The 27,559-nt window shown below is 39.0% G+C and overlaps 1 protein-coding gene across 1 annotated transcript in view; it reads left to right on the top strand.

Annotated features, from left to right (window-relative positions):
- The window catches only part of SMURF2 (SMAD specific E3 ubiquitin protein ligase 2), a 118,723-nt gene that overhangs the window by 90,809 nt on the left and 355 nt on the right, over nt 1-27,559 (top strand). The window contains exons 7-18 of the mRNA XM_045985965.1: nt 571-654; nt 3,385-3,587; nt 5,878-5,962; nt 10,152-10,310; nt 12,035-12,230; nt 13,631-13,734; nt 16,184-16,298; nt 18,211-18,389; nt 19,206-19,343; nt 22,651-22,771; nt 25,390-25,591; nt 26,975-27,050. Of these exons, the coding sequence (XP_045841921.1) occupies nt 571-654; nt 3,385-3,587; nt 5,878-5,962; nt 10,152-10,310; nt 12,035-12,230; nt 13,631-13,734; nt 16,184-16,298; nt 18,211-18,389; nt 19,206-19,343; nt 22,651-22,771; nt 25,390-25,591; nt 26,975-27,050 (1,662 nt within the window). The remainder of the gene's footprint in view (nt 1-570; nt 655-3,384; nt 3,588-5,877; nt 5,963-10,151; nt 10,311-12,034; nt 12,231-13,630; nt 13,735-16,183; nt 16,299-18,210; nt 18,390-19,205; nt 19,344-22,650; nt 22,772-25,389; nt 25,592-26,974; nt 27,051-27,559) is intronic.

Below are 27,559 nucleotides of genomic sequence, written 5' to 3'. Positions count from 1 at the left end.
GGTGGCTCAATGGGTTAAAGCCTCTGCCTTTGGCTCAGGTCATGATCCCAGGGTCCTGGGATCAAGCCCCACATTGGGCTCTCTGCTTAGCAGGGAGCCTGCTTCCCCACCCCCCCACACCCTCCCACCCCCCGCCTCTCTTTGCCTACTTTTCTGCCTACTTGTGATCTCTGTCAAATAAATAAATCTTTAAAAAAAAAAAAAAGGTTTCATGTACTTTTATGTTAATTTTAAAAATTAGGTGTGATTTTTATTTTTAGTACCGCCCCTCTCCCAAATTCTGCAGAAATTAGTATAATTTAATTGAGTGTTGACATTATTATAGAATTCTGAGTTAGGTTGATGGAGAATATTAGCCATACCTCAGTATAAACATTTTAGAAGCTTCAGAATTCCAGAAGATACATTATACAATTTTAAAATAAGCTGAAAAAAATTCCAGTATTCTATTGATTTTTCAGTTGTCATTCCTGATTTATAATAGCAGATGTCTTCCTGGCTCAGTTTTGCACTAAAAACATTCTGTATCTACCTTCCTATTGATGCCTTATCTCTCAATTTTTATTTAAGCTGGGAAGAGAGGAGAACTGCCTCTGGAAGAATTCAGTATCTGAACCACATAACAAGAACTACACAGTGGGAACGCCCAACGCGGTAAGAACGTACAAATGTCTTCCCATGGTCTCTGCTTTTTGCCTTCCTGAAATTGCCACTTTCTGTTTATCTGTCAGCTTTACCAGATTTCCTCTCTTGGTTTATACTGCTCAAGATCAGTAGATCTTACAGCAAGTGCCACTATTATTTCCAAAAGTCATTTTCAATAAAGATTGTTTAGCAGGTTATCCTGTTATTGTAGCTCAGGGCCGGTGATGGTACTTAATAAATATTTATTAAATGAGTTAACAATAAATTGAGAAATCCTCTTATTTCTTAATTTCAAAAATTTGAAAAAAATTTTTAATTCAGTTATTGAATGGCTGTAACAAAATATGGATACTGGATCTTTATTTGTTCAGTCACGATGGGGTATGATTATGTTATATTGCATCCAGTAAGGTCTGTGATCAAGATAAGAACCAGATGCTCTGAGACCATATGGAGGGCAGGGTAAGGGGATGTTAGAACCTACAAAGGAAAACTCTGAAGGAGAATTTCTGAACTAAATCTTTAAGAATGTTAGAATTTAGGGGCGCCTTGGTGGCTCAGTGGGTTAAAGCCTCTGCCTTTGGCTCAGATCATGATCCCAGGGTCCTGGGATCCTGGGATCGAGCCCCACATTGGGCTTTCTGCTCAGCAGGGAGCCTGCTTCCCCCTCTCTCTCTGCTTGCTTCTCTGCCTGCTTGTGATCTCTGTCTGTCAAATAAGTAAATAAAATCTTAAAAAAAAAAGAATATTAGAATTTAATCAGATAGGGGAAGGTCATGAAAAGTATTGAGAGTAGTGGTAATAGCTATCATTCAGTTCACCAAATGGTTATATGCCAGTTACTGTGCTCAACATTTATGCTGTAACAGTGAACAAGGCAGAAGGGCCTTCATGGAGCTTACTGTATAAAGACATGGGGATGCAAGATAATTTTTAGAAACTCCCAAAGAAGCACTTTTTATTTTTATTTTCATTTTTAAAGATTTTATTTATTTGGGGTGTCTGGGGTGACTCAGTTGATTTGCCTTTGGCTCAGGTCACAGATCCAGGCTCCCTGCTCGGTGGGGGGCCTGCTTCTCCCTCTCCCTCTCCCTCTGCAGCCTCCCTGCTTGTTGCACACGTGCGCGCTCTCTCTCTCTGTCAAGTAAATAAGATGTTTGAAAAAAAAAAAGATTTTATTTATTTATTTATGTGTGTGAGAGCGCTCTAGAGCTTGCATGTGCCCCAGACAGGGTGGAGGGGCAGCAGGAGAGGGAAAGACAGAGACAAAATCTCAAGCAGGCTCCATGCTCAGCTCGGAGCCAGACTTGGGGCTCAGTCTTGTGACCCTGAGATCATGACTTGAATCAAAATCAAGAGTCAGACATTTAACCAATTGAACCACCCTGGCACCATGGAAGTACTTTTTTTTTTTAAGTAACTGAAAATGAATAGGATAAGTGGCTGAATTTCCTTTTCTTATTTGTTTGTTTTGTTTAAGTAAGAACATTTTTTTGCTGCCTCTGTTGAGTGTTTGTTTTGCCCTCCATCCCCCTTTTCCTGAGCAGGACTGGCACCAGACACAGAACATCAAATGCTTCTCTAAGTTATACCTACTCTTATTTATTGGGAATTAGTTGCTTAACTCGTTAAGTCCTAGTTTCCCCTCTTACATTACAATTCTCAGGTAAAAGCTTAGCTCATGTTGCCATTTTACAAAATGCTTATTTGAGAGTTGTATTTCTAGTATTAAACTGCCAATGATAGATTGAAGTGAACCCATTTTTACTGTATCTGAGCGCAAATGAATGTGTACTTTTGTCAGCGCTTTAGTGAAGTCCCATTTCCTTCTGACTCACTTAACTGATGAAACTGACTTCAATTTCCACAGGTATAAAGTTGATTGTGGTTGTAAATGTTAGTTTAAAAATTAACTCTTGATTATCCTTTTATATTTTTGATGATCTATCAGTATACCGGAAGTTCTTTGAAGAGTCACACCGTTGTCTTTATTCATTCAATAAATATTTACTGAGATACTCTTATATATGCCAAGCACTATTCTAGGTACAGGGGATATATATAGTGGGAAACAAACTAGGTGAACTTTCTTCTCTCAATAAAGAAACATACTAGTAAGGGAAAACAAGGATGCAGATAAAAAATTATCAAATAATTGCTGTGCTGAGAAAGTAAGGTGAGGTACTTATCAAATGCCTGGGTGACTGCCTTAGAATTGAAGGTCACGAAGAATCTGTGAGACATTTAAGCTTAAACTATGATTTAAATGACAAAAAGGAGCCTGGCCTAGGGAGAGTAGGAGAAGAGGGCATTCTGGATGGGAGGGAGACCTCCCTTCTAGCCCTAAAGGTAAAACAGTCTTGGCAAATTCAAGGAATAGGAGGAATGGTCAGTATGGCCAGAGTGAAGTGGGAGAAAGATGGGAAGTCAGGTCCGAGAGGTAGGCTGAGGCTAAGTTAGGTAGTGCTCACATCTACAGATATATGTGGATTTCATATAAAATGTAATTAAAATCAGTATAAAATGACTTAAATACATAACTGACAGTGTGCCTGTAACATGAGTTTGTTTGGTGTTTAGAGGCGTCATTCTTGCTTCTATTCAGAGTTCTTGAAATCATTATATTTGAGTTGATCATTCTGTTTTCTTGTGATTATTCCTGCAGTACAGACGTTGTCTAGAGAACTCTACCTTGATATCTCAGTTGAGTAACTTTTTATCCCTGTCACTTTTCAATAGACCAGCATCTGAATATTCAAGTCCCGGCAGACCTCTTAGCTGCTTTGTTGATGAGAACACTCCAATTAGTGGAACAAATGGTGCAACGTGTGGACAGTCTTCAGATCCCAGACTGGCTGAGAGGAGAGTCCGGTCACAGCGACATAGAAATTACATGAGCAGGACACATTTACATACTCCTCCAGACCTACCAGAAGGCTATGGTATGACTAGCAGAGGAAAAACAAAGTGTGGCTTACTGATTTCAGCTTGCTAAGAAAGCCAGAAAATCAGCTTTAAAGAAGTTCTTAATCTGGGTTTAGGGATTCTACATGAAAATGAATGTGTAAAGTCTCCTAATCTGAAAAGTCTTTGAAGACTACCTAACCCACAGTTTGACTTGGGCTAGTCGTTTCACCTCAGTCCTTTTGCTCTTTTATAATGAAATGAGATGAATGATGCCTCTCCTTGTCTCAGAGGTATCGGGAAGAGCATATGTAACAATGTGAGGTTACTTGCAAATGGGCACTCTCTAAAGGTGAAGTGGTATTATTGATACAGATAACAGTAATCTGAAGTTGGACCTGCGATGCAATTTTCTAGACCTACATATTTAGAAATGCCATCAGAAATACGCTTTGAAGTTATTTATATCTTCATATTGTCTATAATTTTGGATTATCTGCATGATTTGGGTTATTGTTGTAAATGATTTAGTCACTTTTATGTTTGTGTAAAATTATTATAATCTTATATAATTTTCTAAATTGTAGAATTTCATGTGGAAGATGACTTGAGTCTTCTAGTTGTTACAGAACTTTCTAAATCACAACCTGTGAATACTCTTGCAGATACTATTAACTTAGCTGTCTTCTTTCGTCCTAAAAGTTAACAGAAATAATTATAGCCTTACCCTCCCAGCAGCCTGTAGATAAACCATATCTGGGCTTATGGTGACACCTAATGACCAACACTGGGAATCGCCTGATCTAACCTGAATTTTGTCTTTCCTCTACAGTATGTTTTAAACTGTTCTGCAAATGCATGATTCTAGCTTTATTTTTTAAATATGTTTTAACTCTTTAATTAAAAAAAAAAAAAGAAACCAGTTTGTCCATTAACTGTGCTGTGCTGCACAGGTTAACCTAAGTAGCACAGTGATGAGAGCATGGCCTTGGGAGACAGACAGACCTGGGTTTATATCCTGGCTTTGCTGCACATTAGCTGTGTGACATTGAGCACAATATTTAATTCTCTGAGCCTCAGTTTTATCTTCCATAAAATGGGGAAATTAGTGGTGATTCCAAGTGATGGTTTCATGTTAAGTGGCTGACAGTTTCCAGCACAGAAAGCACTTAGTAAACTTTGCCTGTTACTGTTAATGTTCAGACCTTAGAATGAAGTATTTTCTGTCATTTCTCTTTAATTGAGATTATAAGGCAAGCAGTTCGGAGTGGGGGTGGTTATATTTTACAATATTATGTGTGATTTGGATTAAAAAGAAATTTTGTACAACCAAAACCTAAGAGTAAAGTGGGTACCAAGGCTGAAAATATCTCAGCTTTCATCTGTCACCAATTTTAAACATTTTCGTGTTTATGATTTTCAGAAGCTTAAAGTTTAAATTGACTTTATTATAGGTGTGTAAACAAATTTATACTAATACATATTAGCAGTAGTTGTTTTACATGTTGGAATTTTTCATTAGATTTTGCTTAAAGATAAGTGGTTCTATTGCTTAAAAACCACTGTTGAAGAAACTTTTCCACAGATTCCTTCCCTTTTGTCCTGGCTTCCTTACTCTGTTCCCAGGGCCTTGGAGTTAATTTTGCCTTTGACTTTTTCTCCCCAGAATGCATGCTTGTTCTCTGGTCTTCCTCTTTCTAACTTGCTTATTTTTGTATCTTTGTTTTTGACTATAGAGTGTCTCCCCCTTTAAAATGGCATATTCCGTCTTTTTTTCCTTTGTTTGAATTTAAATGGTAGTCTTGAGGAAACACCTCTCTCAAGAAAAAAACTTAAGTTTTGTTATAAAATTAGGCGTAATAAACAAGCATTACCAGCCTGCAAACCCTTTGAAAGTTTTTGCAAGTCCTTGGAGAATCCCCCCACAGTTGGTTAGCCTCTTCCTCTGAGCTTTCTTTTATTCCCCCTCAGGCTCTACTTTAAGACAAACAAGAGATCATTTCTTCTTGTTTGTTTTGTTGAAATATTGGTACTGCGACAATCTTGTTTTCTGTTTCCCATAGCAACATGTTTAGTATTTAAGCCACATTGTAAATGTTGTTGGCTTTCAGATAGGTGGCCTCTTGCTCTCATCACCATTTATAAGATTGTTTCCAGGAGAAAATGTATTGAGTTGAAAAAGAATGATTTATAAAACATTTTTTGGTAATACAGTAGATTGGTAATTTGGAGAATTTAACTATTGATGTAATATCCTTGTGTCTGTAGCTGTCTTTGATTTGAACATTCTGAATATGTTTTTATTGTTAGTGTTTCTTAATTTTACAGAACAGAGGACAACACAACAAGGTCAGGTGTATTTCTTACATACTCAGACTGGTGTGAGCACATGGCATGATCCAAGAGTGCCTCGGTAAGAACATATCCAAATACTCTTCATACCGCTAGAGACTTGTTTTACCTAGGATTTCTTTGATTGTTTAATCTTCAACTTAACGTGGTTTATGTAAAAGTTAGGTTCTTTGTGACAGTCATTTCAGCTGACATTTAGTAGAAAGGCCTTCCTGTTTCTCTGCAGTGTCACCCCAGTGCCCTGCCCCCAGCCAGCCCCCAGTCCTTCCATCCTCTCACCTTTAAGAAAAAAAAATCAGGGTGAAAACATGGGTCCTTTAGGAATTTGAAAATTGACCCAGAGAAGAACATAAAAAATGTTGCAAAATATACATTCCCCTCCCCAACTTTTTTTAAGGATAATAAATAGATATTTTAATTTTTGGCTAGGCTTTTTAAAAAAAGATTTATTTATTTTAACCTAATGTGAGAGAATTCAGTGTTTTTTTATGTATTCCTTAATAAAGTTTCATTTTAATATAAAAAATGACATAATTAAATTTTATTTATTTATTTAGGACCTTTGTCACCTTTTTTTGGCATCAGGTCATGTGATTTTTCTCTTTTATTCCATTAATATGATATTACATTAATCAGTTTTCAAATACTGAATCAGTCTTGCAGCCTTGGAATAAACGTCACTTGGTTGTTGTGTCTTCATGAATTAAATTTCTTTTAAATACCAGTACTTGTACCTTATCTATCTGTTTATTTATTTTAAAATATTTTTATTTATTTATTTGACAGAGAAAGACACAGTGAGAGGGAACACAAGTAGGGGGAGAGGGAGGGAGAGAAGCAGGAAGCCTTACGTCTGGCTCCATCCCAGGTCCCTAGGGCGATGACCCAAGCTAAGGAATTTACTAACCCAAATGGCAGCTTTCTTTTAACTTGAAGAAGAGAGAATGACACATAAATCAATTTAGTTATTTAACATAATTTTGACGCATTTTAATATCAAATAAGTTTTTCAAACACTAGCTCTTTTGAGTTACTAAACAGCAAATTGTCAAGTTCCGTTGAAGCTACAAAAAAGGGTGAGCTCTAAATTCTTAATCTTAACTTGGTAAACTGGATGTAATCTTAACTTGGTAAACTTGTGCGACGAAGATATTTTATATTCTAAGTGCACCATTCTTCTCAAAAAAAAAAAAAAAAAAGACCATGGAGGGTGAAGAGATCTTCTTCTGCCTCAAGCTTATACTCAGAGCTCTACTTGTCAAGAGTCCTGCGTTTGAATCAAAACCAGATGTGACTAGCTGATCTCAGATTGCTTTGATACTCTATTTACAGTTGACCCTTGAGCAATGCAGGGTTCGGGGCATCGACCACCCGCACAGTCGATTATCTGTGTAATTTTTGACTCCCCCAAAACTTTGCTAAGAGCCCACTGTTGACCGTAAGCCCTACCAATAACATAAACGGTTGATTAACACATACGTTGTATATTTATTACATATGTGTTCTCACAGTAAACTAAGCTACAGAAAAAAGGTTAAGGAAATCCTTAGGAACGGTAAACACATTTATAGTTAAGTACTGTTCTGTAAAAAATTTGCATATAAGTGGACCTACATACTTTAAGCTTGGATTATTCAAGGGCCAACTGATATTTATAAATGAAGCTATTATAATGTAAATGTTTTACTTTGTGATAGGGCTTAATTAAAATTTTTTGAGGGTGGCAGCCAAGGACCATGCGGATCATTCATTATTGTACCAGGGTTGCCATTTCTTGATAATGTAAACTGTTTAAAAAGCAGTGGGGAGGAAATTTTTTGTTTATTAATAAGCTCAATGAAAAATAACTTTTAGAAACAAGAATTTGTTATGTAAATTAGAAAAAAGTGTTTTGGATTCTGTTTATCAAATTGTAGGTCAATAATGACCTTTTCTATAAAATAATTTAAAACCATTGGCAGGAAATAGAAAATGATTTAAAAAAAAAAAAAAAAAAAAAACCAAGCGACTTACAATAGTGAGAAAGTTGATCTTGAGTTATCTGTTGAGAATAGTATCAAAACTGGATCAGAAGTTGAAATTGGGAGAGATTTTGGCCTCACCCTTGGTAATGTTTCTTATTCCTAAGGAAACATGTCAGTTTTTCATTCATGAGTAAAGGGTTTCTATAAAGGTTTAAGACTATTTTATGTTGAGTATTGAATAATGACTTTAATTTTAAAGTCTGGATTATTTTCCTTTAGTCTCTGTGTTCCGAATTGTTCCTGTAAAAATGTGTATCGTATCTTTTATTTTGGAGGATCCTGTAAGTAAAGGTGCCTTTGTGTGGAGGATCTTCTGTCAAAGCAGACCAGGGATATTTAGATTATATTAATAGCATCACTGTTCAAAGACGTTTATAAAATAGTCAGACACTGTAATTTTGTAAGATGGCCAATAAACTTAGAATTATCTGTGAAGTCCCATTTTGCCATCTTTTGTATTTCTCTTTAAAACAGTGATTAATGCCTTGTTATTCATTACATTTCGCCCTGTGTAGTCTTGTGGTACAGATCTGTATTTTTATGGCTGTATAACATTCCATTTTTCTTTAATCATTTCCTAATGGGACATGAAAACATTCCAGTTTCCCGCTCTTTTAACCCATTCCTTAGAGCTCTCCCACATATGACTTTAGATTTTAAAAATTCTAAGTAAAATGATATAAAACCAAATTCTGCATTATATCAAAAGAATTATTCATTCTTTGATTTCAGTAATCCTTTTCCTTTCTGAAACCTCCATTTTAAAAATCCAGCTGTTCATTCTTAATAACATCTCATTGATAGTTTGTAATTATTCCCCTCTCCCCGCTTTTTTTTAACATTGCATATCATAGCGGTTCTGTTTGATCTCTGACTGTATTTAGGGATCTAATTCTGTGTGGTTTATTGTTTCCACTCACTCTCAGTCATGACTTTTCTTTCTGGAGTGTGTGGTGATCTTTGAGAGTTTGTCTGATCTTAATTGGTTGGAGTTCTGTGGACCCAAAGTGGGAATTCAGGAAGTATTCCTGGAATCATTTCATCTTCCCATTGAGTTCTCAGCTTAGTGGGGAAGTTCCAGATTTCCTTTTCCAAACTTGCAGCTGGCCTGGGGCTGCGTTTCCCCATTAACAACTACTCTGTGTTAGCCCTGCCCCTCTGCCTGCCTGCCTGCCACCAGCTCTGACTTCAGCTGCAGTGGTTTGTTTTGTTTTTGTTTTTGTTTTTAATTTGAAGAGGATTCTTGGAACTTTTTCTCTCTCCTCTTTTGAGACTAGCAATGTATTTTCTAAGCTTTAGTTGTTCTGGAGCATCGAGTCTCTTGGGGCACCTAAAGGCAGAAGTCAAATCATTGTACAGTAATCTGTGGGTGCTTAGTTGTGTCCATCATTAAGCTTTACCATGACCAAGAAGAGGTTATTTCTGGGAAATCTTTTTCTTGTTTAACTTTTAAAACATGAGATTAATCATTACAATTATCTGTTACAGTTTAAGTTTACAGTAGACATGCTTTTATTTTATTCGTTAAGGTCCTGTAAATCTTTGTCAGTATTTTAAGAATGTGTAATACAATAACAGCGGTCTTTGATTCATTAAAAGTCTTTTTGCTTATTTTATTGCAGCAGGAAGCTTTATAGCATTCTTCCTTAGGTGTCTTAAAAAGGTTCTTCATTCACTAGCTTTATAGTTTTCAAAATTCAAAGTGGAGCAGTTTCCTTTAAAATACATACTGTGAATATTTTCAGGGTCTCTAAATTCAGTAACATTCCCAGTGTTGCTTTGTTGGAGAGTTTAAGATTATTATGGAGTGAACATTTATTTGTACAAATCTTATGGTGTAGTAATGAAAGTAATAATTGAAGGGAAATTTTTTTCTTTCCTTATGTCACTGACATTTGTAAAACTATTTTGTCAGACAAGTATTGAAGCACAGTTTATGTTGGCAAATGTTGTGATTGCTTTTATATTAATTTAAAATCTGTATTACATTAAAGCCTAGGAATGAACTTACTAAAAATGTGGACTATGTGATAAGTTCCCGAGCCATTTATGAATTGGGTTTTGAATATGCAAGTTTGTTAAACCATTGGGAATTAAAGATTCTAGCTGAACATCTCAAGTTTCTGAAACAATACATTTTCTCAGACTTCATGGAATTGTTTTGTGTCATTTACACTTGCCTGGCCCAGCAATGAGGTATTTTTTATTTTATATTTGTTTTTGCAGGGATCTTAGCAACATCAATTGTGAAGAGCTTGGTCCATTGCCTCCTGGATGGGAGATCCGTAATACTGCAACAGGCAGAGTTTATTTCGTTGACCATAACAACAGAACAACACAGTTTACAGATCCTCGGCTCTCTGCTAACTTGCATTTAGTTTTAAAGTAAGTTTTTGAAACAATACATGTTAAATTGCAAGCCTGAATAAGAAAAGACTGAAGATGCTTTTTGTAATGTGATAGAATGTCTGTTCTCTTTAATTATAAATTACTTTTGTTGGATGAAATTTTATGTAAGAATATGACATGTTTTATTTGATACATGAGTAGTTTAATCCCACTGTGCTTAAGTAGGAACCTGTTAAGGAAAGGAGTGTTAAGGAAAGGGTATGTTAAGGAAAGTGTTAAGGAAAGGGTATGTACCAAAGGTACATCGTACACACTTGAAGAGACAGGATGCTTTCCCAGGTAGATGCTTTTTAGCTTTTCCTGTGAGTGCATCAGAAATAGCTCCAGAATAGCTGAACCCGTCCCAGAGGGACTTTTTTTTTCTCTCTTAATCCCCTTTTTTGAAGTGTAAGTGACCTATAATAAACCACATATTTAAAGTGAACATTTAAGTTTTGACATATTATACACCTATGAAACCATCACCAAAGTGTAGATAGTGAACATATCCATCATCCTCCCAAATTTCCTTGTGCTTCTTTGTTAAGTCCTCCTCCTGTCAGGCTTCCCCCTATATTAGTTTCCTAGGGCTGCTGTAACAAAGTGTCACACACAGGTGGTTTAAAACAACAGAAATTCAGCGAAGGGGCACCTGGGTGGCTCAGTTATTAAGCGACTACCTTTGGCTCAGGTCATGAGTCCAGGGTCCTGTGGTCGAGCCCCATGTGTCGGGCTCCGTGCTCAGCAGGAAGCCTGCTTCTCCTTCTCCCACTCCCCCTGCTTGTGTTCCTTCTTTTGCTGTCTCTCTCTCTGTCAAATAGATAAAATCTAAAACCCAAGAACAAAATGATTCAGTTTTCTGCAAGGCATCAGTAATGAATTACTGGATTTTTTGCTTCCTGATAGTTTATTGGAATTAAGTAGTTCATTATATCATCAGGTTCTTTAAAAAAAAATTCTTAGGTGTAACATATAATATTTTTGCTGGGAGAATAAAAATATTTGTAGGCAATGTGCCCTTTTAAAAGTATTATATTTCTGCTGTACTTGGGAGATTACTGTCATGGATTTTGTGGCAGACCGTGTGTGTGCACACTTAGATAGAAGTCACTTTAGCACAACAGTGTGAATATATTTAATGCCACTAACTATATTAGAAAAAGGTTAAAATGGTGAATTTTATTGTTGTATATTTTATCACAGTAAGAAGAAAAGTAGTCATTTTATAAGGTATTTAGACATGTTTGTAATGTGTTCATTTCTCTGTGCCAGTAACTTCCATGTGACCTTCCACATTCTTGTGGTCTAGACGTAGCGCTTAGAGGAAAAGGAGCTCCTGCCAAACCACTGGCTCAAGCTGTTTCTTCCAGAGAGACAGACTCTAGATAATGGGCACAGGGTTTTTGGCATATGCCTGAACTTTAAAATGAGTGATGGTCAGCTATGTAGGAGAAGAAAATGGAGAATGGTATTTGAGAAATTTATTCTCAGCAACTGTATAAAGCTGAATGAAAACTCTATTGTTCAATTTTATAATTTCCTGTGGATTCTGAGAAATAAACTTTGGAGGTAGTTTATTGTCAATCAAAAATGTCAAGCCAAGAATATCATAAGGCCTGAAAATTATGCAGGTAGACTTATTTTCTAGTATGATGCTCTTTTCAAAATGTTTAATTGCAGTCTCTTCTATTTAAAATAATAGCATTTCTGTTTACTTTTAGTCGGCAGAACCAGTTGAAAGACCAGCAGCAGCAGCAAGTGGTATCGTTATGCCCCGATGATGCAGAGTGTCTGACAGTCCCTCGGTACAAGCGAGACCTGGTTCAGAAACTAAAAATATTGCGGCAGGAACTTTCCCAACAACAGCCTCAAGCTGGTCATTGCCGCATTGAGGTTTCCAGGGAAGAGATTTTTGAGGTAAATTTACAAGCCTTAAAATAGAGAAAAATTAAATTTCAGTGTTCGCTATTTTCTAAGAATACTTTCTGGAATTCCTATCTTGAATGGGAGAGTTTTCGTTAAGTTCTTTCTTAATTGTGGGGAATAAAGGCAATAATATCTGAAATTTAATCTAGAAGGTAAAACATTTAAATGGGATGAAGCGTGTGAAATATTCCAGTTGGTTCAGATTGGTCTCTGCATTGCAAATACTTACTTGTTAATGAATTTTTATATGTAGATATATATCTTTATATACTTTTTTAAAAAAAAGATTACTTATTTATTTGACAGAGATCACAAGTAGGCAGAGAGGCAGACGGCGGAGGGGAGGGAGCAGGAAGCAGACTTGCCACGGAGCAGAGAGCCTGATGATGTGGGGCTCGATCCCAGGACCCTGGGATCATGACCTGAGCTGAAGGCAGAGGCTTTAACCCACTGAGCCACCCAGGCGTCCCTACTTTTTTTTTTTTTTTTTTTTTTAAGTAAACTTTACACCCTGAGTGGGGCTTGACCTCACAACCCCAAGATCAAGGTACACATGCTCCATCGCCAGCCAGGTGCCCCTGCCCTGTTACTGAGTTTTAAAAGGCCACAAATATTATCCATCCCTTACTTACTAATTCTTCTAAAAGATGAGTGACTCTAAAGTCCAAAAGTCATTTTGTTTCATTCTTTTTGAACTACTTCCTTAATTTATTGAAAATCTTCCTTCCTCATATATTTATATTTTTGGACTTTATAGCCCTGCTATCACCTTCAAAGTTCTTCTGTAATAAGAGGCAGAGGTCCAAGGCAGGGTTTTCCCACTCATTGGAAGATTCATGGGTTTGATGTTTGGGGATTTGGTAACCTTTTTCCTAAAGGATGAACTTTTCTTCTCTCGGGACAGTTCTAACCTTGTTTGTAAGTCTGTCAGTTTTATATTTTAAAATAATATGAAGATGCTGGTTTAATGACGATCAAATAAATGATTACTTATATTCTTTGGAACTTTCTTTTTATCATCTTTCTGTTGGTGCCTGTGACCTAGAATTAGGTCAACCAACTTTTAAAAAGTTGGTACTTTTATCAAATCTGTAATGTGAGTTGTGTAGTCATTGCTGTGGTTCATAGAACTTAAATACAGAGTTTTGTACTTAGGCTGTTAATATAACATTTATCAAATGAATTAATTTCAGTGGTATTAAACTATATTCATCTTGCTATTGTAAGGTTCCATGAAGTTTCAAACACTTGGAGTTTATCCATTGATTTGGTTGTTGAACACATTTCATCTTATTTCAATAAATGTATGTTTTGTAGGTAAAATGCAAGGGAGAGTTTAAATAACAACTTTAAAGCACCTAGTAACAATAGTATGTTAACTTTTTTTTCAGGAATCCTATCGGCAGGTCATGAAGATGAGACCCAAAGATCTGTGGAAGCGATTAATGATAAAATTTCGTGGAGAAGAAGGCCTTGACTATGGAGGGGTTGCCAGGTAAAGACTTGCTCATAAGTCAATGACATATGGTTATATTTATAAATTTAAGATACTTCCTCTGGTGAACCTTCTCACTGATATTTATTTTCTAGTGTAACATTCCCTAATTTTTGCAATACATTGGATATCCTAATAGATATGTTCGTGATGAGGTTGGAGCAGGACTGCCACCACAGAGTAATTGAGAACTCACTATGGATTATCCAGCCCCGCGAGACTGCCTCTGAAAACTAGCTGCAACCCTACATGGGCAGTGGTGGGCCCCACGGGCCCTGCATGCTCTCCACCTCTCTCCTTTAGTATGAGTTATTCCCTCTGCTTTACATTGTTAGGAACGGTCCGGAGACTTTAATGACGTATATTCTAAACTGAGTGCTGTTTTCCTTTGCTCCCGTTGCCATGCTTTTTAACCTTGTTAAAGTAACGTCTGTGTGTGGGTGTAAGTAGGGAAGCGCGGGTGTGCTTATGTGTATATTTCAAGTAGTTTTTAAAATGTTTCAGTACGGAAGCTGTAATGTTTATGCTACTTTCAAACATACATTTTTTTATAGGTGTGAAAATTTACTTTATGTAGATGTAGCAGAAACAGTATAGCTTCTGTACTGAAACGTCCTAAGGACCATCAGGATAATTCTGCTATCCCTCATCTAAATCAGCCTAAATTAAATTTGTGTTTCCACCAAGTCGCATTACTGGTTGTCACCTGTAGGCTTATTTTTATTCTGTGGCCTTTTTACCAACAAATGGATAATTTCTTTAGTTTGGAATTTTAGAATTCATCACATGTACATCATACTTAGGGCTTGAGAGTTTCTGTGGAATTCTTACAATTTGCTCATGACTAGATTTGAATGCTTCTTGGGAAGACTTGTTAATTATCTGTTGATGGAATCTAAATGCTGTAATTATATGTATAGTCAAGAAACTAGTCAGTTTTTTGTTGTTTATTTCTTAACCTCTCTATTGTCAGGGTTTGGGCAGATTAAATGCTATGTGGCAATGAAATGCTTTTTCTGCTCTTTATTGCATAGCGCAACACCAGAGTAGCTGGGGTCTGCTTACATGTGTGTTCAAAGCACTTGGTAAAACAAAACAAATATTTTGATTTTCTTTAAAATAATGCGTAAGAAAGCATAGAAGACATGTCAGGTGAGCTTGTTAAGTGCGTTGGCACATTGTTTATGTGGAGACCTTCCTCACTTTTTTAATTTCGAGTTTTTCTAGTATTACATAAATGGTAGTGATTTGATTTAGACTAAATCACTTCCAGAACTTTGAAACATTTTTAACTACTTACTACTTGTCAATAGTGTTTCACTGCATTTTTTAGGAAAAACATCATTCAGTCTTTTTTTTTTTTAAGGTTTTATTTGTTTATTGGAAAGAGAGTGAGCAAGAGCACGAGCAGGGGAGGGGCAGAGGGAGAAGCAGACTCCCCACTGAGCAGGGAGCCCGATGTGATGCCAGGGCTCAATCCCAGGATGCTGGGATCATGACCTGAGCTGAAGGCAGATGCTTAGTCAATTGAGCCACCCAGGGGCCCCTTAGTCTGTTTAATCCATAATAATGGAACATATATAGATATCTTTCCTAGTGAAAGAATGACAAGAATTGAGACTAGAACTACATCTCTTTAAGTCCTAGACTAGTGATTTTGTTTTACCGAGATAAGTAACAGGTTACCTTTCATACTTTGACAAAGAATTTGTTAAGTTTCAGGTGATAATACTATTTATCATGTGGTTTTTAAAACACTGACGTACACTTGAAACCAATTACTATAAAACCCGTTACTGTGAAACCTACCTCCCAGATGCAGGCTTGCTCTTGTGCTCCTGCCTACACCGAATGCCTTGCAGTTCCTGATCACTTCATACTTTATCATGATGTATTTTAAGGTTTACACAAAAGATGATGAAATGGGATAATTTCCTTACTAAACAACATCAGCGACAAAACAGAACCTTGTCCAAAAGTGAGAGTAAATCACTGCTATACTATTTATCAGTACAAACCAGTATAAATGGGCCATGATGGGAATGGACCAGAATAGTATAGACCACATGGATGTTTTGGGGGAAAAAAAATCTTCCCTTCATTTCATGTTTATCCTGGATTAGAAATTTATTTAGTAAGTAAGTAGGTAACAGGCCACTAGCTGCAGCATCTAACGAGTCATTGGCACTTCTGGATAATACCTTTATACTCTCTGGTACTGAAATGTCATAAAATTGCCATAAATAGAGTGAGACGTGACTTCAGTGTAACAAAACAAGAGTTAATTTGCTTTTGGGGGCATGGTAGAGTTTTCCAGTGTCATTTTATAGAACTAGTTAGTGCTGCTTTATTTTCTTTTATTTAAAAAATTCTTGCTGAAATAATTAAGAGCATATCTTAATAAAAATATTCATTAACAAAAATTCCTGTATCCTATCTTGCTTTCTAGGGAGTGGTTGTATCTCTTGTCCCATGAAATGTTGAATCCTTACTACGGTCTCTTCCAGTATTCAAGAGATGATATCTATACGTTGCAGATCAATCCTGATTCTGCAGTTAATCCGGTAAGGTTGGTGGTTATGAAGAGGTGAATTAACTTGGGACCTGTAATGATTTTCATTTGAAATGTCAGTGTAGTTTAGGATCACTGCCCCTGTTTGAGTCGGAACCTACCTAGCAAGTCCTCCTTTAGAAAATCAAGGAAATCGTTATGGATGGATGCAGTAATCTGTGCTCTGCGATGCACACTGCATCACTTAAAGGAGCCCTAATTGGAAACAACATTGTTGTCCGTAAGCGAGGGATTGGATAAATTATGATGTGAAGCAAAATTATGTTCATGGTTCCGGAATTAGAAAGACATGAGATCATGTATCCTGGTCCTGTTACTTACTAGCTTTATGATTAAGCCTCAGTTTTATCATTGTTAATAAGAATAAGCATAATTTGAACCTCAGAAGGGCTGTGACAATTAAGTGGGACCCTGCTCAGTAAGTATTTAGTGTAGTGATGTACATTGTTAACCCTCCTGTGCATTATCAAGCACTCAACAAAAGCTAGTAGCTGTTACTAATCGGTTTTTATATTATGTCTGTTAGCTTTCGCACAAGGGCATACTGTATAGACACTAAATGATACTGTGGGATAGTGGTTAATGATGGATAAAGTGTTCATGATACATTAAGTGAAAAGAAAGTTACAAAATAAGATGATACAATTTTGGTAAATACATATATATGTAAACATTGAGAGACTCTACGGTATAATACTGACGGGTTATCTCTAGGTGTTAGATTACGGGTGATTTTTTTGTTTTTTTGCTTCTCTATTTTCTAAATATTTTCTTTAAAAAAACCCTTTTTAAGGTAAAAGAGGTTTAAAGATGAACTTACAGATTACTTATTAACTAGAGAAGAAAGAAAATTTTAAATGCCAATAACAGTTTATCATAAAAGACCAAATATATCCAAACATGGTAGAAATGATGGGTTCATTGCGGAGAAGTTTTATAAAGGGAAGATTTTTAGGTGGAGGCTTTGCTTGGGCAGTCCATTTCTGCCACTGTATTAATAACAGCTTGTGTTTGTTGAATGTTTACTGTGTGCCCGTCCAGTGCCACGAGCTTCATCATCACGCTTTACTCCTCGCAGAGTACTGTTACTACCGTCCTCTTTCCACAGGTGGAAAGTGAATCCTGTGGGAGTGAAGTAATTTGCCCAAATATGCATGGCCAGTAACTGGCAGAATTAGGGCTCTGGTCCAAGTTAGACATGAAATCTGTGCTCTTTAATCTGTGGTGTTCTGAAGTTCAGATTCTGGTTAGGTCAAGGAAATAGGGAGGTTTAGTATTGAAAGCTTTTTTTTCCATGACAGAGTCAGGATTGTAAAGGCTCAGCAGGTGACGAAAGGAGAGGAAGAGAACAGGATCTGTGAGTGGTTTCATGAAGCTACAGTGGGAGTGAAGTTTGGACTTAATTTCTTTCTTTCTTTCTTTCTTTTTTTTAAAGATTTTTATTTATTTATTTGTGAGAGAGAGAGAGAGAGATCACAAGTAGGCAGAGAGGCAGGCAGAGAGAGAAGGGGAAGGAGGCTCCCTGCTGAGCAGAGAGCCCTATGTGGGGCTCCATCCCAGGACCCTGGGATCATGACCTGAGCCGAAGGCAGAGGCTAAACCCACTGAGCCACCCAGGTGCACCTGGACTTAATTTCTAAAGATAATTTTTACAAAGTGACTTTATACCCTCTGGGAGAAGCTTGGCTCTGGTGTAATATTTTAGCAATGGAGAGAATTTTGAACATGCCCTATAGAAACTCTCCCTATTGATTACTGACCTTTGATATGATGGCCTTTTCCACTTAAATAAATTGTAGAGTATAAATTGATAGTTACAAAAAGATGGCTCTTGCTTAATTTTTATTAGAAATTCCCTGTATAATATCGACTTGAGTACTTATAGAAACTTTTCTCAATTTCAGGAACATTTATCATATTTCCATTTTGTTGGACGAATAATGGGAATGGCTGTGTTTCATGGACATTATATTGACGGTGGTTTCACGTTGCCTTTTTATAAGCAGTTGCTTGGGAAGTCAATTACTTTGGATGACATGGAATTAGTTGATCCAGATCTTCATAACAGTTTGGTGTGGATCCTGTACGTATTGAGTCTCATATCTGTTCATTATAGTTAGAATCTGAGCCCTAAAAACGGTGCATGTTTCAAAACGGATGTACTTTTTCAAAAAACTAATGCACAGAGAATATTGAGAGAGATTATCTAAGTGTTAGGACCACATAAAACTTTCGCTCTTTCTGCTGCTTTCCCGTATATTTCAGATTCCTGAAAGTTAGTGCTACTACTTTAAAAAGGAAAAGAAAAAAAAATCTAGTATATTCTGTTTTTAAAAGTACCACATGGAGTGATTTCCTCAGCATGATACTAGTGCTATTCCAATCCTGCATGTATGAGAACAGCAAATTCCTGCCGATTGATTGTAGAAACCACATTTTGGAAAGGGTATCTGTAAGAATCAGTTCTATTTTGTCAGAGGTCGTTTGTTTATGAATATACATAGGCCATACTTATTTTTACCAAATACACAAGTAGCTTTCTCATGGAACACTCAGGTGTTTGGTTGCGTGGGGGTACCCAGATTCAAATAGAGCATCTTACCTAAAAGCCAAACATAATTGAAGTTTTTCCCTGTGTAAAGCCCAGGTTTGGCCAGGGGGCTTTGTCATTACTCAGAAAGTGAAATGTTTCCTGTGTTTATGAAGGTGAAAGCTCTTTGACCTTTCTGCCCAAGAACTAGGAGGTATGGTGGCATAAGGACTAGCAAAAGGAATCTAATCTTAACATTTGTCGTGTCATAGAACTGTCTTAGTTTTATCTGTCTTACCAGTTAAGACATCTATAGGATCCGTATTTTAGATTTTCCAGTTAAATATCTTTCTCTCTTTTCCTTTCTAGTGAGAATGATATCACAGGTGTTTTGGACCATACTTTCTGTGTCGAACATAATGCATATGGTGAGATCATTCAGCATGAACTTAAACCGAACGGCAAGAGTATCCCTGTTACTGAAGAAAATAAAAAAGAATATGTTAGGTAAATACCTCTATGTTCTCACGCCTGAGAATTGTTTCAAGGCTCTAGAATGGCCGTACAGCAAAACACTGAAGTATTTAGGTCGTGTCACTTACTGCTACAAAATAGGCTTCTGCAGAATTGAGTGGCTTTAAAAACCACCACCATTTTATTTTTTCTCACAATTCTGTGGCTCAGTAACTCGGATGGAGAACAGCAGGGAGACATTCTGCCCTGCATGTGGTGTCAACGGGAACTGGTGCCAGGACGGCCTCTTACTCAGTGAGGGTGGCTCAGATGGCCAGGAGCTGGCTAGATGGCCCCTGGGTCACCATTTGGGATCCAGTTCTCACTGTTGGTTGGGCTCCCTGGTTATCCCCAGGTGGTACCCGCGGCCTGTCAAAATTCTCCCCACAGCCATTCTCTTCCCAGCATAACCGGACTTCCTGTGGGACAGCTGGTTTCCCAGAGCACACAAGCAGAGGTTGTCAGACCTTTTGAAGGCCTAACTAAGCCAGGAACCGGCCAGATCACCTCTGTTGTGTTTTTTCTGTAAAAGTGAGTTACAAGCCAGCCCAGGCTCAGTGTGGATGAGGGGTTGCACGAAGGCACAGATAGCAGGACACCGGGTGTGTGGGGCTGGTCGTAGCGCCGCAGCTATATCCGTACAGGCTGCGGCCGCGCTCCGTGACCAGCACCCGCCCCGTCTGTGAGCAAGCTCATCGTGAGCATTAGAAAACGTTCTTCAGATTTTCTGTCATCCCCTGATGATTGAGGAATTTAGAAGTATCAGGTTAGATCATTTGGCCTATGGTAACTAAAGTTCTTTTAAATAGTAGTCAAATGTAGGCATTTGAACTTGACCACATGGACATAGAAATGTACACACTGTACTTCTTGGTGTAGGTATGTCCCTAAGTCTTACTGGCTTAAACTGTCCTGGTTGACAAGTGAGGCCCATCGTCTTCCCAGACTGTTCATGGGCGTGAGCACTGGAATAGCTTTTTTGGAAAGCAGTGTGATAACGGCTATCAAAATGAAAATGCGTATGCCTTTCAACTAGCAGCTCTGTTTTGAAGAATCTATTCTGTGGAAACACATGTAGTTAAAGAAATAAATATGGATGTTCAGTTAAATACTATTTGTAAAAGCAACTGAAAACTGATGAAATGTTTTTAGAGAACGATTTACATACATATATTCAACAGAATATTATATGGATGTTTTAAAAGAAAGACTAAGTTGTCAGAGTTAAAAAAAAGTTTTAGGGGCACCAGGCTGGCTCAGTTGGAAGAACTTGTGATTCTTGATCTCAAGATCATGAGTTTGAGACCCACATTGGGTATGGAGGTTACTAAAAAAAAAATTAATACGTAAACATTTTTTTTTAAAGGCAAGTTTTAGGGGCACCTGGGTGGCTCAGTTGGTTAAGCACCTGCCTTGGGCTCAGGTCATGATCCCAGAGTCCTGGGATCGAGTCTCCATTGGACTTTGTTCACCGGGGAGCCTGCTCCCTCTCCTTCTGCCTGCCTCTCTTTCTTTCTCTCTCTCTCAAATAATAAAAATCTTTTTTAAAAAGGCAAGTTTTAGGAATTATATGGGAACAAAGTCGGTGTTGTTTTAGAATTATTTGGAAGATGTGCAGGAAGTCTGTGTTCCAAATGAAGTGTTAGGCTGGGATGAGGGAGTGCTGGTGCTGGGCCTGGAAGTAGACAGGGAGGAGTGGGTTAATAGAATGGACCGTCTAGCATGGCCTACTCAGTTCCTAGACCCCACTTGCCAGGACTCAGTCATGTGTTCAGGACATAGTCATATCCCCTAGTGGATACAGTTTTGACAGAAAAAAGTTACAGAGGGGCACCTGGGTGGCTCAGTTGGTTAAATCAGCTGCCTTCAGCTCAGGTCATGATCCCAGGCTCCCTGCTGAGGGAGTCTGCTTCTCCCTCTCCCTCTGCTGCTTCCCCTGCTTGTGCTCTCTCTCTCTCTCTCTCTGGCCGTCTCTCTCTCTCAAATAAATCTTAAAAAGATAAAAGTTACAGAGGAAAACTTTTGCAAAGATGCACAATTTTGCTGTCCTCTTAAATGAGCAAACAAAAATGAGTTCTGCCAAAGAATCTGATGTTAAGTAACTTCTCAAAGTAGAGATTGGTTTCCCCATGTTTGGAAGAGGAAGTACTGGCATATTTGGAAGGTCTGAGATTTTTGAGATGGAGAAGTTTTCCCAAGTAGATAGATTTTTTTTTTTTTTAAAGGCAATTCAGTTATAAGTCCAAGTCAAAAATATAAATAAAGCTACATGTTGGATGTAGTTTGGTGTACTTTTTGTTGGTAAAATTACATCTTTCAGATTTTTTTTTAAAGATTTTATTTATTTGACAGAGATCACTAGTAGGCAGAGAGTCGGGCAGAGAGAGGGGGGGAAGCAGGCTCCCCACCGAGCAGAGAGCCCAATGTGAGGCTCGATCCCAGGACCCTGAGATCATGACCTGAGCTGAAGGCAGAGGCTTAACCCACTGAGCCACCCAGGTTTCCCCTTCCAGGTTTTTTTTTTTTCCCAAGGCCTCCAGGAAACAATGAGTATTTAATAAAGTGTTTACTGTTGGCTTTTCCTGTTCTCTTTCTGGATTTGAAGAGCCTCTTTACCTCCTCCTTCCCTACATACTACCTCCAAAAATATAAAAACACCTACCACATTGAGATTATACTTTGAAGTGAAATCAGAAAAGTAGTCTGTTTTGGCTGAATGGGCTCTTTTTTTCTGGTTGTTGGCATGCATGCTAGAAGTTCAGAAGGAAGTCTCATCTAGATTCTAACTTCAGACCCACCGGATCCCTGGCTGCCTTCCAGTTCACTGCGAGTTTCTCTGATTTGCCGAGTTGCTTCATTCTTACTGCTTTTGTTAGTGGAAGGTCACCACTTTTTAATTTCCAGATAGCTCAGGGTCCAGCACCCTTAAGGATCTGAGATTCTCTCAGACTATGGACTAAATTCTTTTTTAGGATTTTATTTATTTATTTGAGAGGGAGAACAGGGGGTGGTTGGAGATGGGCAGAGGAGGAGGGAGAGGAAGAAGAAAAGAATTCCAAGCAGACTCTCTGCTGAGTGTGGAGCCTGACGCGGGGCTTCGTCTCATGACCCTGAGATCATGACCTGAGCTGAAACCAAGAGTCGGACCCTTAACCCACTGAGCCACCCAGGTGCCCCAGACTGTAGACTAAATTCTTAATGCTAGGTGCCAGGAAGTGTAATGATGCTAAAGTAGAGGTTCACAATAGTTACCAAATCTGAATATATTTGATCATATGAAACCCCTGCCCGATGTTTACAGGCTATATGTGAACTGGAGATTTTTACGAGGCATTGAGGCTCAATTCCTGGCTCTGCAGAAGGGATTTAATGAAGTAATTCCCCAGCATCTGCTGAAGACATTTGATGAGAAGGAGCTAGAGGTCAGTGTATTACTGTCATGACATCATTTAGTGTCCTGAGGAAAGGTTGGGAATTTTCTGTTAACTACGTTGTAGAGGAAAGTCACATTGTTGGTGCTTTTCAAGTTTTATGGTGCAGTGCTCCTAGAATTCTTATTCACAGGAAAAGTCTTTCCTGCTTTGGAAAAGCCTTTCTTGCTTTGGAATTTCTATAAGTAACCCATCTCTCTTATATTGTGAATGCTCTTTACTTATTTTTCCATATTACCCTTTCTGGGTTTCAACAGATTTCATGTCTTATGTGTACATTCTTCTGTGTGTACATGTTGTTTTCTATTCCCTAATTAAGTAGTTATTGATTTAATTAAATTTTATTACTTTGTCTCCACTTGATTTAATTAAATTTTATTACTTTGTCTCCACCTTATTGAAATTTATTGGAATTAAAAGCCTAGCTTCAATTGGATTTCCACTGAGCTTTGCAAGAAAGCATTTGATAGACAAGATCACAGAGAAATAATTATACCACTTAGGATAAACTGTATCTGAACATCTTTCCTCTCTTTGGAAGTATTCATTACTAACAGTACCAGTAATAAATAGCCTTTTTAAATTTTGTTATTGTTTTCCTTTAAGGCTGGTTGTTAAAGCACCTTTAGTCTGGTTTTATAATTAAGACCTTTAAATAAATACATCCGAATTTCCACTGAGCTACTTTGAAAAAGCAATGAGGTTTTATTCTGCTGGAGGTCCCAAATTTAATTAGTGGCTAGGAATAGAATAAATACTTGAAATCTACAAATAAATGTAAAACATTTCATTCATTAACATCAGTCACCTTTCGTTTTTTAAAAAAATATTTATTGGGGCATCTGGGTGGCTCAGTCAGTTAAGTGTCTGCCTTCTGCTCAGGTCATGATGTTGGGTCCTGGGATGGAGTCCTGCAGTGGGTTCCCTGCACGGGAGGGAGTCTGCTTCTCCCTCTCCCACTGCCCCTTCCACTACCCTGCTTGTGCTCGCTCTCTCAGATGAATAAATAAAATCTTTTTAAGTGGTCTCTCCACCCAGCATGGGACTTGAACTCACAACCCAGGACTGAGAGTCGCATGCTCTTCCACCTGAGCCAGCCACATGCCCCTTCAGTGTCCGTCCTAACTAAATCTGTTAACAGACCTGTTCGTGAGTCTAAACAGACTGGTTTCACTCAGTACCATCCCCCATTCCTTTTGTGATTCAACTGTTCAGTAGTGAAATGGCCGGAGGAAGTGGTCTGGAGAAGGAAGAAAACACGGGAGGAATGGCAGTGACGCTGAAACACAGTGCATGTTCCTCTGTTCGTAAAATGAGTGAGGAATTTGGCCCTGTAATTGCCACTCCTCTGACGAAAAGAATTGCAGAGATAACTTTTGGGTTAATAATACTTCTGTGATCCTGTTTGGATAACCACTTCCCTGTTCAGTGTGGCTGTGATTTAGTAATCTTCCCAGAACCTGTTGAAGCTTTGGTGGAGATTTCATTCAGTAGGGTTAGGGTTTATTTTACATAGTTTCTATTGGTAATGAAATTGAACTTCTAATGAAAAAAGGCATAATTTATTTTAGAGTTCTGTGGGATTAATAGAGCTAATTATAAAACGTGGGATTTGCAAGTTGCACCGTCTTTACACTACACACTGTTATATATAATTCACTGTTGGAAACACTTCATTGAGACAAGTTAGTCTTGGAGCCTAAGGAGATGTAGTAATAGTATCCGAGTGATTTTGATGTGGCTCATCTGCAGGCCGTGCAGCCGGATGTCCAGCAGAGCACGCTGTCCTGTATTTCGTACTTTGCTAGAACTTAAAGATCATCAAACAGATTGCTTTCGCTTGTTCAGCACTCATTCATTTCTTTTTTTTTTTTTCTAAAATTTAATTTATTTGAGAGAGCATGTAAGAGAGCATAAGCAGGGAGAGGGTCAGAAGCAGAGGGAGAAGCAGACTCCCTGCTGAGCAGGGAGCCCAGTGCGGGGCTCGATCCCAGGACACTGAGATCATGACCTGAGCCGAAGGCAGAGGCTTAATCCACTGAGCCACCCAGGTGCCCCTCAGCACTCATTTCTTGAGTTGTGAGCCGCATGGTGCTTGCACAGGATCGAGTGAGGTCGATGTTACTGAGGTATCACAGCGGGGGAGACTGCTGGCCGAGCGAGGTGGACCGAGTTGCCCAAATTCTGAAGCTAGGAAGTGATTAAACCCAGTATGACGCAGGTATTATGGAAGACACATATAAACTGTATTTACTCTGTTTTCCGTCCATTAAACAAGATTTAGCATCTCCTATGAAAACATGGAACTTCCTTTTCCCTCTGAAGCTCACGTTCACCACAGTGGTGGGTCTCAAACCCCGAGTAGGGAGCCTGCGGTATGCAGGTCCATGGAGCCTTTGAAATACAAACCCCACTCTCAGCCCAGACTCACAGAATCAGAATCTCTGAACACAGGACCTGATAGTTTGTGTGTTTCAAAAAAGCCTTCTAGCTCTTTGATTAAGAACCATCATAAGAGAGCCAACACTACAAATCTAAAGTTCCGTTTGAGGGGTTTTTGGCTTAACGGGGATTTCCATTGGCTCATGATTTGTGCGATATTTTAACAGCTCATTATTTGTGGACTTGGAAAGATAGACGTTAGTGACTGGAAGGTAAACACCCGGTTAAAACACTGCACACCAGACAGCAATGTCGTCAAGTGGTTCTGGAAGGCTGTGGAGTTCTTTGATGAAGAGCGAAGAGCACGGTTACTTCAGTTTGTGACAGGATCATCTAGAGTGCCTCTGCAGGGCTTCAAAGCTTTACAAGGTAGAGCCCAGGGTCCGGCCTCCGGGGTGGGGCGGGGGGGGCACGTCAGTATCTGGTTGGGCTTCATTCTGTTTCTGTGGGTAACTCTCATCTTGATACCTTCGTCTCCTTGCTTTCCTTTGTTCCCCTCCCGAGCGCCTGTTCCGCCGGGGTTCAGGTCACTGAGACCACAGTGATCACTGGGATCCCGGGTTCACGGTGAGTGCGGCACAGGGGAGGCCGCGGGCGACGCTCTGCCTTTTCTGGTCCCCTTGCTTTTAGCCTGGGGCGTGCCTTCTGCCGGGGAAGCGCGTCTGCTTCCAGTCGGCCGGACCGCACCCACTCAGGACGCCTCCTCACTACTTTTTTATATTCTTTTTTTTTTTTTAAGCTTTTTTTTTAAGATTGTATTTATTTATTTGACAGAGATCACAAGCAGGCAGAGAGGCAGGCAGAGAGAGAGAGGAGGAGGCAGGCTCCCTGCTGAGCAGAGAACCCAATGCGGGGCTCAATCCCAGGACCCTGAGATCATGACCTGAGCCAAAAGCAGAGGCTTTAACCCACTGAGCCACCCAGGCGCCCCCTTTTTTATTCTTTTAATAGAAAGAGGCAGCATGAGTTCGTGGAAGCCGTTTCTTGGTCCGGTCCGAGCACGTTCCTTGCTGCGCAGCGTCAGACCATTTGTTTACAAACGTTTTCCATTTTTACGACTTGTTTCCTGTGGCATCGCTGTCCAGTTTAGGGATGGGTTGGTATCACCGCTAAGGACTGTGGCACTTCCCTGGGTGGCAGTTGCTTCCTTTCCCTCTGAAGCTCTACCCGCGTGGCGCCGCTGCCGCGACAGGGGCATCCCCGGGAGCGCGTACTTTGCGCTGTGCTTACGCTCCCTGTTTGGGGCCCTCGCTAGACTCCCCAGATGTGTACAGTGAAGCTGTATTTCTGCATGCATTTGGACAGAGCATCTTGTGGTCACTGAGATTTATTCCATTGAAACTGCTAATCCTTTGCTGTCAGCCAAGTTCCAGGCATGAAACCTACATTCGCATTTAGGGTGTTATCTTTTTGAATGTGTGTATATATATTTGATCTTGGATTTGTCCATTTACTTTTCTTCTCATACTTTTGGTACATCGATTTTTTTTTTCTTGGTAGAAGATAGAAGTTGGCAAAGGATTTCAATCCTGGAATTTTGCTCAAATTGAAATGCTAGCGTATTAAGGAATCCAGTGTTATCCAAGGTCGATTCCAGTTTTCAAAACCCAGATTCTTTTCTTCCTGCCCTTGGCAGCTTCTAGTGGAGTCAGCAGTATTCCCATCCTTAGGCCCCGCGGTTTACGTACCAGATTTAGTCTGAGATTTCAGAGACCAACACAGTCACATGACCCACACTGACTTCCTCGGCAGGTGCCGCGGGCCCGCGACTCTTCACCATTCACCAGATCGATGCCTGCACCAACAACCTGCCCAAAGCCCACACTTGGTGAGTTGTTTTTGGGGCTTCCCCACTCATTCCATGCCCCTAGGTGTTAGTTTTAAACCGATTTGCTATTTCATGTGCTGTTCTTAGTACTGAAAGGACCTCTAAAAGGAATAAGCAACTTTTAAGTGATTTAAGATTATTCAGAAATTGGTAGGAAAGCCTGAAAGTGGCAGCCTCAGCTTTAGAGAAATACAACTTTTTTTTTTTTTAAGATTTTATTTATTTATTTGACAGACAGAGATCACAAGTAGGCAGAGAGGCAGGCAGAGAGAGAGGAAGGGAAGCAGGCTCCCTGCTGAGCAGAGAGCCCGATGCAGGGCTCAGGGCTCAATCCCAGGACCCTGAGATCATGACCTGAGCTGAAGGCAGAGGCTTTAACCCACTGAGCCACCCAGGCGCCCCGAGAAATACAACTCTTAATTTTTTGTGTGTTGTGAGAAGCGATGTGCCTGAATTCGTACAATACTGTGCTTGCTAGGCTAGGCCGGTTGACTTACTCTCAATGAACT

This window comes from Meles meles, chromosome 18, assembly GCF_922984935.1.
Source record: "Meles meles chromosome 18, mMelMel3.1 paternal haplotype, whole genome shotgun sequence".
Lineage (NCBI taxonomy): Eukaryota > Metazoa > Chordata > Mammalia > Carnivora > Mustelidae > Meles > Meles meles.
Note: the sequence above shows the minus strand (reverse complement) of the source record. Positions and strands in the feature narration are given on the sequence as shown.